This window comes from Nannospalax galili, unplaced genomic scaffold, assembly GCF_000622305.1.
Source record: "Nannospalax galili isolate Female #2095 unplaced genomic scaffold, S.galili_v1.0 scaffold34, whole genome shotgun sequence".
Classification (NCBI taxonomy): Eukaryota; Metazoa; Chordata; class Mammalia; order Rodentia; family Spalacidae; genus Nannospalax; species Nannospalax galili.
The window spans coordinates 9,945,337-9,961,348 of record NW_008338996.1 but is presented as its reverse complement, the minus strand read 5'-3'; the positions used below and the strand labels follow the sequence as shown (position 1 = coordinate 9,961,348).

The 16,012-nt window shown below is 44.5% G+C and overlaps 2 protein-coding genes across 4 annotated transcripts in view; one reads left to right on the top strand and one right to left on the bottom strand.

Annotated features, from left to right (window-relative positions):
- Nucleotides 1-4,878: 4,878 nt before the first annotated feature.
- On the bottom strand, nucleotides 4,879-6,918 carry Pole3 (DNA polymerase epsilon 3, accessory subunit). Its single transcript, XM_008833509.3, has 4 exons — nucleotides 6,491-6,918; nucleotides 6,310-6,395; nucleotides 5,876-5,994; nucleotides 4,879-5,452 (listed from the first exon to the last, which is right to left on the bottom strand). The coding sequence occupies exons 1-4, from the start codon at nucleotides 6,554-6,556 to the stop codon at nucleotides 5,280-5,282; spliced, it is 444 nt and encodes a 147-aa protein (XP_008831731.1). The 5' UTR covers nucleotides 6,557-6,918; the 3' UTR covers nucleotides 4,879-5,279.
- A 3,258-nt stretch (nucleotides 6,919-10,176) lies between these two features.
- The window catches only part of CUNH9orf43 (chromosome unknown C9orf43 homolog), a 23,524-nt gene continuing 17,688 nt past the window's right edge, over nucleotides 10,177-16,012 (top strand). For all 3 annotated transcript variants that reach the window (XM_029563753.1, XM_029563752.1, XM_029563751.1), the window contains exons 1-2: nucleotides 10,177-10,327; nucleotides 10,446-10,590. In XM_029563753.1, coding sequence (XP_029419613.1) covers nucleotides 10,177-10,327; nucleotides 10,446-10,590 — 296 coding nt within the window. The remainder of the gene's footprint in view (nucleotides 10,328-10,445; nucleotides 10,591-16,012) is intronic.

Below are 16,012 nucleotides of genomic sequence, written 5' to 3'. Positions count from 1 at the left end.
CTGCCTCCTGAATGCTGGGATTAAAAACTTGTGCCATGTCTGGCAAGAACTCTGCGTTCTTTGTAACTTTTCTATAAATCTAAAATTATCCCACTCCTTTATAAAATTTATTAAGACACAACCAGAAGTGAGGCTAAAGGCTATTGGAACATGATCTCAGTATTCATAAACTTGTGCTAAGATCTGAAGTCATTTTTAAAGAGCCCTCTCTTCCCACTAGTTAAAAATAGGGGGCTAAGGTGCAGAAGTAGTCTTGAATGGGTTATGAAAAGAATCCTTCTGCTCCCCAGATCCAGGTTACAATCTCTGGGCATGGAGGGCACTGTTTACAGAGATGAGAAACTGGGGCTGGAGAGATGGCTTAGTGGTTGAGAGCACTGGCTGCTCTTGCAGAGGACCTGGGTTCGATTCCCAGGACCCACATGGTGGCTAATAACTGTCTGTAACTACAGTTCCAGGGGATCCCATGTCCTCTTCTGACCTCCTCGGGCATTCCAGGACATGGGTGGACTTATACACATAAAATAAAAATAATAAATAAAAAATTTTAAAAATAAGAGAGATGAGAAACAATCTACTGGAGAACCTTCAAAAACAGATGCCACAATGGGATGATACAGGTATAGTGGGAAAAACTGATGGATGACCCCAAAGACTCTTTCCAATTGTTGAATTCTTTAGTTTTAAATCAGTCTCCATTCCCAGAAAAGGTTTTTCTTAAAAAGTTAAAAAGTTCTTTAAGGGATAGGGCCGGATGAACTAAGGATATATGAAAAGAGTTCTTTTGGATCCATTTATTTTTGTTGTTGGTTCTGGGCCTTGGATATGCTAGGCGGGTCCTCTGTCACTGAGTGCTATCCATTCTTGACTGAGGCACAAATAGCTTTATGTTGGAGAGTAACAGATTACATGGTATGGTGAGCCTTTCTCACACAGCCCTTGAAAAAGAGGTTTAACTATGGATTTGATTTCATAGGATGCAAAATCATGTTCCAGGAAGATCAATTTGGCAAGTAGTGTACCATGGAAACCAAGATGAGGCCGGAAACTGAGCTCAAAGGAAGTTTCAGGAGCTCAGATGGAACTTGAAGGCTTGGCTCAGCATGGTGCTCATGGGGTTAAGAAAGGATGTTTCTGGGCTGGAGAGATAGATCAGAGGTTAAGAGCATTGACTGCTCTTGCAGAGGACCTGGGTTTGATTCCCAGCACCCACATGGCAGCTAACAACCACCTGTAACTCCAGTTCCAGGGGATCCGATGCCTTCTGACCTCCGAAGGAATTGCACAACACGGGTACATTTACACACATGTAGGAAATACACTCATACGCATAAAAATATTTTTTAAAAAAGGATGTTTCAGCTGGGTGCGGTGGCACACGCTTTTTAAAAAAAATAATTTTTAATAGAATTTTTGTGTATTTCATACATAAAATCATCTTTATACCCCCTTCTCCCTTCCCCTTTGGCACCTCTCTTAGCGCCCCCCCCCACTGAAGTTCATACATTCTGTAATTTGTGTTAAGACCCATTATGTAGTTAGTGTCCTGAGATGTCCCCCAGTGCAAGTTCATCCACAGGGGTTTAGTCAGCCTATCTAGGATTTCTCTTCAAGATCAGCTCTTCCTCACCCAGCAGTAAACAGCTGCCAATAATTTTTTGACTAAAATTGGGACTTGCTATTCATTTGCACAGTTCTGTGCTTGGTTTTTGTCTGCCTAAGTTTGCATAGGTCTTGTGTATGCTGGCACCATCGCTGTAGGTTTGTATGAGAAGGGTCCCAGGCTCCTGTAGGATTATCTCTATATGGTCATGAACCTCCTCCCTGGCTCTTACAATCTTTCCGCACCCCCTCTTTCACAGTGGTCTCTGAGCTCTGGGTGGGTGGACCTCAATATAGGAGACCTGTCCAAGGACCCACACTCTGCCAACTCTTATTCTCTGCATTTTGGCCATTTGTGGCCTTTTGTGTTCCTGGTGCTCTGTTGGATGAGGGAGCTTCAGTGATGAGAATTGAAAGATGTGTTAGTGTTCTCTTTATCCCTTGTTTCTATGTTCCATGAGTCTTAGGTGTAGAGGTTGCATCCTAGATGTGCCACTTAGGCTTGGGCAATTCACAGACAATCTGTGTGTGACCTGTGGTATAACTCTGTAATAATCTCTGTTGAAAAAAAAGCCACTTTGATGGGTGATGACTGGGATACTTGTCTATAAATCTAAGGATTCATATTTTACACATAGTAAGAAATTACATTTATCTAGGGATATGAGAGCCTTAGGCTTTCTCTAAGATCTATGACCTCTTCAGCTATGTGTATTTGGCTAGATTTACAGTACCAGACATGAGCTTCCTCCTATTGAATGGGCTTTAAGTCCAATTAGGTAGCTGTTGATTACCCCCAAGATAAAAGTGTCAGTACTGCACCAATGTTGTTTGCTGTGCTAGTCATTGATGCGATTTTTAGGCCTTGAAGCTGGGGTTGGACCATGGATTGATGTTCTCCCTTAGCAGCTTGCCCAGTGCTTTCCAAAGCTATGAGAGCTGGCCTTCAGGGGAGGTGGCTTCCAGGTTAGTTTCAGCTCCATTGCTCCAAACCCTTTGTCCAAAGGATGTCCTGTCTTCAGCAATAGAGTCTTACATCAAGTTCTGGGAGGCAATCAAGGACTGTGGCAACAGCCTGTGTAACTTTGGGAGTCTCTTGGACTACCCTGGCCAACAACTCAAAGGAAGGTTTCTCCTGCCTGGCACTTTCTTGTCATGTGGTCTTCAGCTAGACTCATGGACTCATGTAGGGATATTGTATGTGTAATTTTTCAATAGGTTTTGGACTAATATAATTCCCTCTGGTTTTTTATACTAGCTAGGCACTATTTATGTCTCCTCTTTTGCTCCATCTTATCCTCCTTCCCCACCCTTCCCATTTAAAGTGTCCCCATTTCTCCCTTGATAATTTCTGTCTGCTATGGTCCCACCTCTTTTGAGCTTTCTTCCCCTTTATTCCCATAGTTTTTTGAATGGTCCCCCTCTCCCCCCTTTATTACACATTTCTCCCTTAGTAATGCATGCCTCCTACTAGTCTTCTCTCTCGGGTTCCTTCTTTCCCTTTACCTCCCTGATTTCCTTCCACTTTCCTGGTTCCTGCAGTTACATCAGGATATGCACTCACTTGTAAGGATTTGGGATACACACTTTTTCTTTTTGGTCTTTTTGAGACAGAGTTAATTAGAAGATAAAAGTTACCATATAATTGTGAACCTGGAATTGACAACTATTAAATATGCTTACTTTTTTTTTTACAATTACCCTTTTTTTGTTTTTTTTCTTTTTGATCTTTTTGAGACAGGGTCTCCCTGTAGTCCCAGCTTTCCTGGAACTCACTATGTAGACAGGCTGGCCTCGAACTCAAAAAGATCTGCCTGCCTCTGCCTCCCAAGTGCTGGGATTAAAGGCGAGCACCACCATGCCCGGCAAGGCACACACTTAATCACAGCACTCAGGAGGCTGAGGCAGGCAGATCTCTGTGAGACTGAGGCCAGCCTGGGTGTACATATCGAATTTCAGTCCTGCTGGGATTACAGAGTGACCCTGCCTCAAATAAAACAAAACAAAAAGGATGTTTTGGCTGTGAAAGAAAAAGCCACTGTCAGGTACACACTGGGGTTCTTCGTGAGGTCTTATCTATTTGACATAGACTTAAAAGCAACTATGGAAGGAAAAGCAATACTGTTTCATAGGGTTTAAGAGTTAATACTTGAAAGCACTTAGAACAATGTTGGACACAGGAAGGGCTTAATAAATGGGAGCTAGTGAGATACACAGGGTAACCAGGAGAGTCACCAAGTGCTGAAGGTGGTGAAGAGTATTGGCTGTGAAGTGGGCAACACCTGCTGGTAAGTCAAGGTGATATAGGATTCCATGATGACCGTCTGGCCCAGTCCATACCCCAAATATCATACGGGGCGTGATCAGTGGGGTCCTTTCCAAAAGCATACTGTATGAGTCATCACTTTAAACAAGAATGTTCTTTATTTGTATAAAGCATTAAAATCTTCTCAACAGTCTTAAGTTGTTTATCAACAAACTTGTCACTGTATTCATTCAACTAGTTAACAGGGTCCAACTATATTATACTACCTGTCAACCTCAAGTGCTCAACTGGGACAAAAAAGTGCTTGGAGCACTAAACAGGGAGAAAACCTAAGGCCAACAGATATTTTAGAAGCAGTGAAAGTGGTGGTGGTGTTGCTGGAGTCCTAAGCACCATTAGATTTCCTTTAAGGTTCAGGTGTTTCACAATTATTTTTAAAAGACACTCGATTAGAACTAAAGAATCCCAGGAAGCTGTGCTTGGGATATCATATAGATGATCCAAGTTCCTGGACTGGCAGATGAAGTAACAGAGACAGTGGGAACAGGAAGCAAGGAGGAGGCTGGAGAGAGACAGGAAGAGAGATGAACAGACAAGAGTTGTGCTTAGAGGAAATAAAGTCTGAACCTTGTCATGAATTACAGCAGCAGTCATAAGTCTGGGAGATGGACTCTAAGGAAAAGCCTGGGATTTTAAACCTTCCAGAAGGTGACACTGAATCAGACAGTGGCAGGCAGTGAGGTACATTTAACTTTATGCCACCTGTTTTTAAGACACTGGCACACTTTCTTGACCTATTCTGATCTACACTGAGAATTTAAGAGCACATCTACTAGGAGCAGTCACCCCAGCAGTGTCTACAGACTATGAAGAAGGGTGGCAAGCCGATGGGTCTAGGAAAAAAAAACCGAAACAACCCAACCAAACAAGTAATGCTACTGTCAAGTGAAGAGATTTCATTATTCTCCCACAGCTTTTTACTAGTTTCCAAAAGCTAAACCATTCTGACCATTAATACCTATTGCTAAATACTGTACAATCAAACAGGGTGACCATGATCAAAGCCCCATTTTTTTTTTTTTTCCTGAGCCTTTAATGCCTCTGTGATCTGGAACACAGCAGGCAACATGGAAGTTATTATTCCTTTTGTGAAAGGGCAGGGAGATAGGGGATCAAAAACTAGCTAGCCACATACCAAAGTAAACAAGCAATAATGACTATCAGTCATTCAGAGTCCCCCATACTAAAAGGTCATAACCTTCAGACTGATTAAGCAAAACAGGATTCTGCTACTCAGATGCTCTGAGTCTGCCAAGAGCTGGTTTGATAATTAGAGTCAGTTTTTATTTTGATCTCAGGCACCTATGCCCAAGACCACTCTGCCTCACAGGGAAAAGCGTCCCATAAAGCATCAGTTGTCTACTTCCTCCTCCTCATTCTGTTCTTCCTCTTCCAGTCTGTCGTCCTCATCATCGTTGTCTTCACCCCTGCTCTTGTCTGGCTCTTCTGAATCTGGTTTCTTGTCTTTGTCTTTCTTCTTTTGCTCAGAGGCTTCTTTTTTGCCTTTCTGTTCCCTCCTGTAGGCTGTAACCGAGCAGGCGATCAGGAGGCAGGAACAGACACTGCTGCAGCAGATGCCATTGTTTAAATAGAAAGGCTGAGTGGGGCACAGGGGAGAACTAACAGGCCCACACCACCAACAGATCTGAGACAGTAGTACTGGGTACACAGGATGGAATCAAGACCAGGAGTACTGGGACCTAATGGCATTCACTCCGCCCCCCCCCGCCCCCCCCAACTGGCCTGGAATTCACTATGTAGAACAGGCTGGCCCCGAACTCGGAGATCTGCCTGCCTCTGCCCTCGGAGTGCTAGGATTAAAGGTGTGCTGCCACCACGCCCAGTTAAAGGCACCCATTCTGAAAACCTCATGATCAAGTAAGTGATCAGGGCATGCAAGATGAATATCTTTCACATGGTTGAGGAATCAGAAGGGCAGATGGATACCTTCCAGAGCTTCTTTCAAGGGGGTAATGAACCGCTGGAACTCCATCTCTTCCATGGCCGAAAGCACATCGCTGGCATTGAGTGTCTTGCGCTTCCCTTTCATCGCGAAGTTGTTAGCACTGTAAGAAGAAACAGCAAAGCCCTTCAGGACCTGTCGGAGTGAATGGGAAAGGAGCACCCAGGGGTAGGCGGGGACAGTCCACTTTCATCTTAGATGCATGGGTTTTGGTGAGACACGGCTCAGTCCGTGCCTTCTCTGCACAAAGGGCCGAGGCAACCTTGTTTAACCTGCTTCAGAACTTTGAAGAACTGGAGGGGGGCTGTGAGTCGCTCTGGACTGGAGCAGGACACGGTTATTGGGGTGTGTAGTTCCAGGCCACGAATTCGGGGCCGGGGGTCTCCCAGCGCCTCCCTCCCGCTCCTGCCCGGCTCACCAGGATGTGGCATACAGCACGAAGACGCTGGCAGCGCGGGAGATGGCGCTCCGGGCCTCCTTGGAGATGTTGACACCGTCCGGGAGCTGAGGGGAGAGCGGAGGTGAACATACAGGCCGGTCCTGCTTCCTTCTTTCCCGCTTGTCCGCCCTCGACCCATTCACCAGCCCGAGCAGCTCACCGCCTCCTTGATGATCCTGGTAATGACGGCATTGGGCAGATTTAGGTCCTCGGGCCTCTCCGCCATCGCCTCCGCTGGGGCCCGAACCTCCTCCGCTTCAGGCCTCCTCTATAGATAGCTACAGCGTCCGGACTTCCCGCGTCGCTACGGTCTGACCCTCCGAGGCTTCCGTCCCACCCCACGTTACCTAGTGTCCTACAGTGCCTCGTGCGCCACAACCTCCCTATGATCCCAGCCCCGCCTCCGCCTTTAGCACCTTTAGTCGGTGTCCTCGAGCTTTACAAGGCGCAGTGGTTTTGACCCACTGGGGCTTCCGTCCGCCTCTACGGTACCCCTGACATTTTTGTCCAGGCTTTTTACTACGGAGTTTTCGCACCAAATTAAGTTTGGCTCATTGAGGTCGCCATCCATTTCCCGTCGTGCCCTGCGCAGCTGCTAGGCAACGGAGCGGAGCGACCCGGTAGCTAGCGGGGGAGGTGAAGGCGTGGACTGAGTGGACTGGGCGGGACCCTTCTAGACACGGTGGGCGGGGCTTCAGTCGAGGTGGGCGGGGCCATGAAGTCTAGCGCCCTCTGCAGCGGGGCATTGTGTTGCATTGTCGTTCCCGCTTTTCGTACTCTAGCGTTTGGAATCTGCTTCGAAGCGGTGGAATGGAGCCCTTTGAAGCGCGAGTCCTCCGTTTCTTTTTCCTTTTTTGGAGTGGAGCTCAGTGGCGTTTTTTTCAATTCTACTGCAGATGTCCATCCCTTAATCTCATTCCCCTCACAACTTTGCAGTAAGCGTACTAAGGATAAGTGTTAGCGAAAACTTTTTTTTTTTTTTTTAATGCGAACTATTTTGCCAGCACAGCGCTAATGCTGATCTTAAGACACGCTAGATGAGATCTCGGAGCTCAGTTTGGGCTGGGCCGGTACTGAAAGGGAGGGAAGCATCTGATTGTAAGAATAATGCAACCTCATATTCCTACTCAACATCCCTCGTGAAAGTTGTATTTCTTTTTAAAATTCATTTATTAACCGTATATATTCCCAATCAAAAGCATTACCCGATTTTCCAGTGGTGTTTGAAGTTGTATTATTTTCACCTTAAGTATCGAGAAATACTTCTACTGAGAATTAATGCTGAGCGTTTATTTATTTATTCATTCGTTCTTGAAACATGTTGGTCCAAGACTTGTTTTCCTGCTTTCGATGGAGACATGATTACAAAGAAAAATTTCCCTACTAGGAGAAAAACAACAGAGCAGATAGGATGATGGATGGTGTTGAAACTGTTTCAATTAGAGATTGTGGGTCTGGTCTGGTGGAAGAACTCTGCACTTAGAACAGGCCTAGTTTAAAGACGTCATAAACTGTTCGGCTCCAGCCGCTAGCTATTTAGCTGGAACTAGGCCCAGTGTTGTCAGACATTTTGATCTCAGGGAGAAGCCAAAAGTCTGGACATTATGGACCATTTCGTTTTAAGATACTGGCTCAATATGCCGTCCAATCTAAATAAGTCATAGGCCAGGTGCAGGCCAATAGTTTCCTATCACTGATTTGAATTATAAGTTGTTTAGAACAGTTTGTGCAGTGTTCTCCATGTCCCCACACAAGACCTCACAAACATTTGGTAGTCAGTAAATGTATTGAACAAAAGAAGACATGGACAGTGCCCTTCAAAAATTGGAGGCTGGAGAGAGACTTAGTGGTTAAGAGCTTTGGCTGCTCTTACAGAGGACGGGGGTTCAGTTTCCAACACCTACATGGCAGTTAACAACGGTCAGTAACTCCAGTTCCAGGGGATCTGACACCCTCTTCTGACCTTTGTGGGCATTGCACAAAATGGGTGCACGTATATACATGCACATAAAGATAAATTTTTAAAAGTTTTGATAAGGGAGCGGGTGAAATGGCTCAGTGAGTAAAAGTGCTCTCTGCCAAGTCTAAGGACCTGAGTTCAGTCTCTGGAACCCACACGGTGGAAGAAAAGAACCCCTTCACATAAGTTGTCCTCTGACCTCCACACATACACTGTGGCACGGATGCCCACAAAACAGAACAAAAAAAGTAACTGAAAATTGTTTAAAAAACTTAATAGGGGGATGAGTGAGCTAGTGCACATCTTTAATCCTAGCACTTAGGGGGCAGGCGATCTCTGTGATTTTGAGGCCAGCCTGGTCTACATAGCAAGTTCCAGGCCAGCCAGGGCTACATCGTGGAGACCTGTCTCAAAAAAAAAGTTAATAGGTATGATAGTGGTAATCATTGTGTAACATCTCTTAAGAGGGGATGATATTTATCTATTTATTTTTGGTCTTTTTTGAGGCAGGGTCTCCCTGTAGCCCCAGCTGTCCTGGAACTCACTATGTAGACCAGGCCCGCCTTGAACTCACAGAGATCCACCTGCCTCTGCCTCCCTCTCTGAGGGGATTAAAGGCGTGCGCCACCACGCCCGGCAATGATATTTATTTTTAATATAGTTTTATTTCTTTTTTGTGTGTATGATGTGTGTACCTGTGTGACTGTGAGTGTGCATGTGTCATGGTGCAGGTATGAAGGTCACAAGCCACTCTGGGTGTTGGTCCTTGCCTTCCACCTGTGTGAGACAGGAAGGATCTCTTTTTTGTTGTTCAGAACTTCATAAGCCAGGCTAATTGGCCCATGAACTAGAAGGGGTTCTCCTGTCTGAATTCCATCTTCCAATGGGAGCACAGGATTACTTGTGTGCATGCCTGAATTTATATGGGTTCTGGGCATTCAAACTCAGGTCTTCACGCTTTAGCTACTGATTGCTTTACCCACTGAGCCATCTCCCTAACCTGATAATATTTATTGAGCACCTGTTATATGTCACACATAAAACTATGTATCTTATTTAGTGCTCCTACAATCTTATATATAACCCCATTCTCTTTTTATGAGGAAATGGGATAAACAGGGTGAATTCATTTGGCTAAGGCCACACAAGCCAATAAATAGCCTCTGAAGCGTCAGTAAGTCATCTGATTTGCAGTTTGAGCAAACTCATTTATGGGTGGTGGGTATTTTGTGGTGATTATAGTATTTTGAAAAATGAAGCTTGCCTTCTAAAGGTTTGAGCCAGCTAAGACATTTCTGTTGTGACTTTACTGGTTGAAACTTTTTTTGTTTGTCTGTCTTTTTTTTTTTGAGAGAGAGGGTCTCCCTGTAGCCCCAGCTGGATTGAAACTTACTATGTAGACCTGGCCTTGATCTCACAGATATCTGCCTGTGCCTGTTACCCAAGTGCTGGGATTAAAGACATATACTACCATGCCTGACCTTGCCCAACTTTTCAAAATGTGTATAAACTAATTCTTGAGGTGACTAAAACATGCTTGTCATTTTACAGATGAAGAAACTGAGGCTCAGGGTGGTCAGGTCTGAAGGCCCTCAGCTCTTAAATGGCCAGTTAGGAGACCTTCTGAAGACTGTCTCCCAAACTTGCTATGTGACATCATGCTGTCTTCACTCTCGCCTTTACTCAGTCCTTAACTTGTCCATGACCACCATTTTCCTATATGGCTTCACTAGAAATAGTGTGTGATTTCATTCCAAATTAAGATGTGGACTGCATGGCTGGCTAATGTATCATAATTGTAATAATAATCCCTCATTATGTGGTTGTTGCTTCTCCAGAAGGCAAAAACACTACAGGTTTGACTTTTGTCTTAATCACTTATAGTTATGAATTTGCCAAATGAGAGCCAGTGGGATGAAACTACCTGCAACTCTGTTGCTTGTCAGCATCCGCAGTGCTGGGCAGCTCTCCGCAGGATTGAGAGGGGCCATCCTCGGATCCTGGACCCGTCAGTCAAAACTCCTCAGGATGCTGAAGGTAAGGATGCTGAAGGTGTATTACCTTGCCTCTATCTTCTTCCTCAGGAAATGCTTAAACTGTTTCTGTTTGGCTCCAGGCAGGGGGCTGCATGATTTATTCTGGTCTGCTTCCTTAGATAAACTTCCGACACTCACCATTGTAAACATCAGTGATACCTGCTTGTGGGCCAAGAAGAGAGTTACTTATCCACAGTCATCGGAATACACTTTCCCTAAGGAGCGTTCTTTATTGTCCAAACTTGAGTCCAGATGTCAAGGCAGGTAAATTATTACGGACTCTTTCCTTAGAGGACTGTCTCAAAACTTCAGACTTTGATTTCTCTTATCCATGCAGTTGTCTCAGAGAAAGTGAGATTTAAAAGAAAATATCAGGGGTTGGGGATGTAGAACTGTGGTTAGGACCCTTTGCTCAGCATGTATGAGACCTTGGGTTTGATCTCCAACATTGGCAAAAACAAAGCGAAACAGAATAGCCAAAGGTCAATAGTGAACACATAGTGAAACCAGAAGGAAACACTGTGTTGTGTTCTAGGAGGTGGGTAATTTGGGACTGTGCTGCTTTGCTGTGACTGCTGTTATACAGAATCATAGCCTGGGTGGCTTAGAGTGGGAATCACTGTCCCAGAGTTCTGGAGGCTAGACATTTGAGGTCAAGGTATCAGGTGATTTTCTGCCCCTTGCCTGGGCTTGGAGATAGTATCGTTTCCCTCTGTCTTCATATGGCCTTGCTCTTTGTGTGTCTTCATTCTAATCTCATTTTACTACACATCAGTCATGTTGGATTAGGGCCCACCTATATGACCTCATTTTACCTTAATTATCTTTTAAAAGACTATCTCCAAATATAGTCACATTTTGAAGTACCGGGGTTAGGAACTCAACAAATGAATTTTAGGGGGTGGGGGGTTTAGCCATCTTAGGGCTGCTCTGTCAGCTTTTGAAGGGCATCAGAAAACTACTGTCTTTCTTATCTTTCTGGGTTGGATATGAAACTACTTGTGAGCTCCTGGAGGCCGAAACAGTGGCTTTGTTGTTTATTTAATCTCTTGAAAAATCCAGGCACTCAGTTTGGCTGGTACATGAAACTAAGGGACAAGTGTCTGTGAAGACTTAGATTTACAAGGAAGAGCCTACCTGGAGTCCAAGTACTAGTGCCCCTGTGGTGATTTCCTTTCCTAGTCCATGTCAGCAGTCTACTGCTTGTTCTTAGGCTAAAGCTAATGCAGGAAAGACTCAGATTATTTTCTGCTTCTCTAGGACCAGAACCCTGGGAAAAGCCTAGGAACCTCCAGCCAGGACCTGCTTCACCTCTGCGCATAGGCAGGGAACGCACTTGGGCTCTTGCCTGGCCCAGGTGTGAGTGTGCTGTGACAGAGCTGCCTTATGGTCAGCTACTGGTCTCCACCCCCTTTCCATCCACGTTCTTGTTTCTTGCCTTGGCCTCTACCCTAGACTAGTTCCTCATTACCTTGAATGTGGGCTTTTGAAGTGCTCTCCTGCCTCTCCCCCCTCGAAACAGCTTTACATTTTGACCAACAGATTAAGCATCCAGAAATAGAGCTTTGCACATGTCTTTCCCCACCCCACCCTTTCATTTACTAGAGAGTAGATTCAAATGTGTCCATTCTAGACTTGTACAGTCTCTGTGTTACTGGGCTTGTTTCTACTCAGAGTCCTTTCTCTCTGATGCCAACTTTCCCTCTGAGCCAAACTTTGTACATGTACCTTCTCCAACCTTAAACGCTCCCTTCCTTCTCCTCTGATTCCTCATTAAGTCCCCTAGTATGGCTTGTACTGCCATGGAGGATCCTGCCTTCCTGATGAACTTCCTCTTGTGTTTCTTAGGTTCCAGCCACACTGTTCTTTCTGTTCCTCACATACCCTATACTTCTCACCTCCAGTTCATGCACCTTCAGTTTGCTTTAAGTGGAACAGTTATTTCTTTAGAGTTTTGCAACCCAGCACTACTGACACTTTGTGTCAGACAGTTGTGTGTGTCATTGGAAACTGAACTTCCTTCCTGGTCTCTGCTCACTGCATCCCAATACTGTTCTAGTTTGCTTTTTTAGTTTTGTCTAGTTTGCTGTGATAAAACACTCTGACCAAAACAGCTTGTGGAGGAAAGGGTTTATTTGGCTTACAGGTTACAGTTGCTCACTGAGGGTAGCCAGGGCAGGAACTCAAGGCAGGAGCTTGAAGCAGAGACCAGGGAGGATTGCTGCTTACTGGCTGGCTTCCTCTGGCTTGCTCAGCTACCGTTCTTGTACAGTCCAGGCCCACCTGTCTATGAATGACACTGCCCACTTTGGCTGGGCCCTCCTCCATCAGTTAGTCATTAAGAAGATGCTTCACAGACATGGCCACAGGCCAATCTGAGGAAGGAAATCCTTCGTTTGAGGATCCTTCTTCCCAGATGACTCTGTGTCAAGTTGATAGGTAAAGCTAATTATGACAAGTCCTACCTCACCTGCTGTTGTAACAACCCCAAACAGACATTGCCAAATGTCTCTTGGGGGTAAAATTGTCCGTTGTAGAAAACTGCCTTAGATCCTCCTGGGGCTGATTCCTTCTTGTCATTCAAGTTTGAACTTAAGAATTGCTTCTTCATAGCGGCTTTCTTGACTGCCCTATTTAAAATTTCCCAGCATACACCTTTGCCACCGTTTAACTTTGCCTCTTTTGTTTTGCATCCCCATCTGAGAAGCCTTTTGCTGAAGTGTTTGCCCTGTCACCACAAAACACAGCTCTACTTCAAAGGAAACGAGAGTTCATTCTTGAGTCAACAGGGAGTGACCATGGCTCAAAAACACAGATTTAGGTTGCCCCAAATAACATGTTCCAATATGGAAATGGTTTCATGAAGAAGTTGAAGTTACAGAATGAAAGTCATAAATCAAGGTGTTTTTCAAGGACATTGGTGAGAGTGTCTGGTAGGCAGGTTACAGCAAAGCAGGGAAAGCTTTGCATAGGTCTCAGGTGCTTTCTGGTGACATTCTTACTTAACTTTGGGGTTGATGAAAGCTAGTGATCTGTTAATACATTTTAGAAGGTTTCACCTGATGGTCGCAAGGGTCAGACACAGAAGTGGATGACAAATGGCTATTAAGGGAACAAAAGATTGCCCAAAGAGAATTTGGCTCTGGACTTGCTAACATCCCAGCCCTCAACAATCACAAAAATTCTAATAAGCCACTCAGCCTTATAGAAGCTTTAATGTTGGAGTGGCTTTTGCATGGCAAACTTCAGTTCACAGCCTCCCGCATTGATGTCAGTTCTGAGAGCAGGAACCATGTAGATTTAGCTTCTGCTCTGTCTCCTTCCTGTGCCCTCAGCAGTGTGTGGCATAGCTCGGGAACTCAGGAATGTGTTGACCAGGGGACATGGTCTCCTCTTCAAGGTGCAGTTTTACCACTTGGCACTCCCTGGGCTGTTGGTTCTTCAAATGTCCCCAGCACTGATTGTTCTGCCATGTTTAGGGCTATTTTTTATGCTAAGGTCCTAGACTTTAGACCCTTTGAAAGCAAAAGTCATGACATTGTTTATCCACTTAGGCAATTCACAAATATATCCTAGTGGGGTCACCAGGCTGGGTGCTGGGATTACAGCAGAGTTTATTTATCTCATGCAACAAGATGGTCTTTGTGCTCAAGAGGCTTTCAGCCTAGCTACGGAGGCAAAGACGTCAGTGGGCAGGGCTCTCTAGTGTGTGGTGTCTCAGGAGGTCTCCTAGCTGGGGGTATGGAAGCATAAAAAAGGTTGTCTAACCCAGTGCCCTGTCCTCTGCACGAGTAGCATTGGTTCCTAGCCCCGGAATTTGAGCAGCCTAGGGAAAGGTTTGCATGTGGGAAGTTTGTTGGAAGAAAATTCTCCACTACGAGTAGCACATGCAAAGGCCTGGAGGTACAAGAGCATTCTTCAGGTGCTGGGAAATGGAACAGGAATGAAGTGGGAGCAGAGGCGAGGCTGAGCCATAGAAAATTCAGTAGAAATTGGGAACTCTATCACATAGGACTTCATAAATCAGGCTGAGTTGGATCTTTCAATTAAAAAAATATTTTATTAATTTAATTTATTTACCAGGCTGGACTTGAACTCACAGAGATCTGCCTACCTCTGCCTCCTGAGTCCTGGGACAAAAGTTGTGCACCACCACACCTGGCAATTATTTTTATTCTATTTTATGTATGAATGTATTGCCTGCATGCATGTAAGTACACCCATGGTGTAAGTACACCATAAAATGCCTATGGAGGTCAGAAGAGGGTGTTGGATCCCTTGGAACTGGAGTTATGAATGGTTGTCAGATGCCATGTGGGTGCTAGGAACTGAACTGGGGTCCTCTGTAATAGCAGTTAGTGCTCTTAACCACTGGGTCAACTCTCCAGCCCATGACTTGGATCTTTAAAAAAATTATTTTATTTTTTATATGTATGAGTGTTTTGTCTGCATGCATGTAAGTACACCAGTACCTGCAGTGCCCATGGAGGCCAGAAGAGGGTGTTGGAGCCCCTGGAACTGGGGTTACCTGTTGTTATTAGCTACCATGTGTTGAACTGAACCTGGGTCCTCCATAAGAGCAGCCAGTGCTCTTAGCCACTAAGTCACCTCTCCAGCCCCTGGAACTTTTTTGTATAATACACATCCATGTTACTTTGATTCATAAATTTGAGAATTTTTTTTTGGATTTTTGAGACAGGGTCTCTTTGTAGCCCCAGCTGGCCTGGAACTCGCTATGTAGACCAGGCTGGCCTTGAACTCACAGAGCTCCGCCTGCCTCTGCCTCTGGAATGCTGGGCTAAAGGTGTACACCACCACACCCCGGCTCAAATTTAAGGTGTTTTAAAAGTAAATAAATGATATAAAAACAGAACAGTTTTTAAAATTGTAACTATACATAACAAAATTACAGTTTGAATAATTTTAAGTGAGCGTATGCTTCACTGGCATTAAGTACATTCACAGTGCTGTACAACTTTTCTTCAGAATCCTTTTCAGCCTTTCAAGTAGAAACTGCATGAGTATCCCCCTGGTACTCCTGATTCCTGGTAATCATTATTCTGCTTTCTGTCTCTTTAAATTTGCTGATTCTACATATTTTCTATGAGTAGAATCACATAAGAGCTGTCCTTTTGTGTCTGGCTTGTTTAATTTAGTATAGTGTTTTCTGGGTTCTCTCTCTCTCTTTCTCTCTCTCTCTCTCACATACACACATCATGTGTCAGAATTTCATTATTTTTTAAAAGCTGAATAATATTCTTTTTATTTTTATTTTATGTGTATGAGTGTATTGCTTGCATGTGTGTAAGTGCATTCATGTTGTGCAATGCCTGTGGAGGTTAGAGGAAGGTGTCAGATCTCAAACCTGGGTCCTCTGCAAGAGTAGTCAGTGCTCTTAACTTCTAAGCCATGTCTCCAGCTCAAAAGCTGAATAATATTCTATTGCATGTATATACGTATATTTAACATGAACATCTACATTAAATATCTACATTAAAGACACTTAACTTAAACTTTGTTTTTTGAGATAAGGTCTGACTATGTAGCCCTGGCTGGCCTGAGACTTGCTATGTAGACCAGGCTGGCCTCAAACTCACTGAGATCTGCCTGCTTCTGCTTAAGTGCTGAGACTAAAGGCTTGTGCAGCTATGCCCAACCTTCATAAACTTAAACATTTTTAATTACT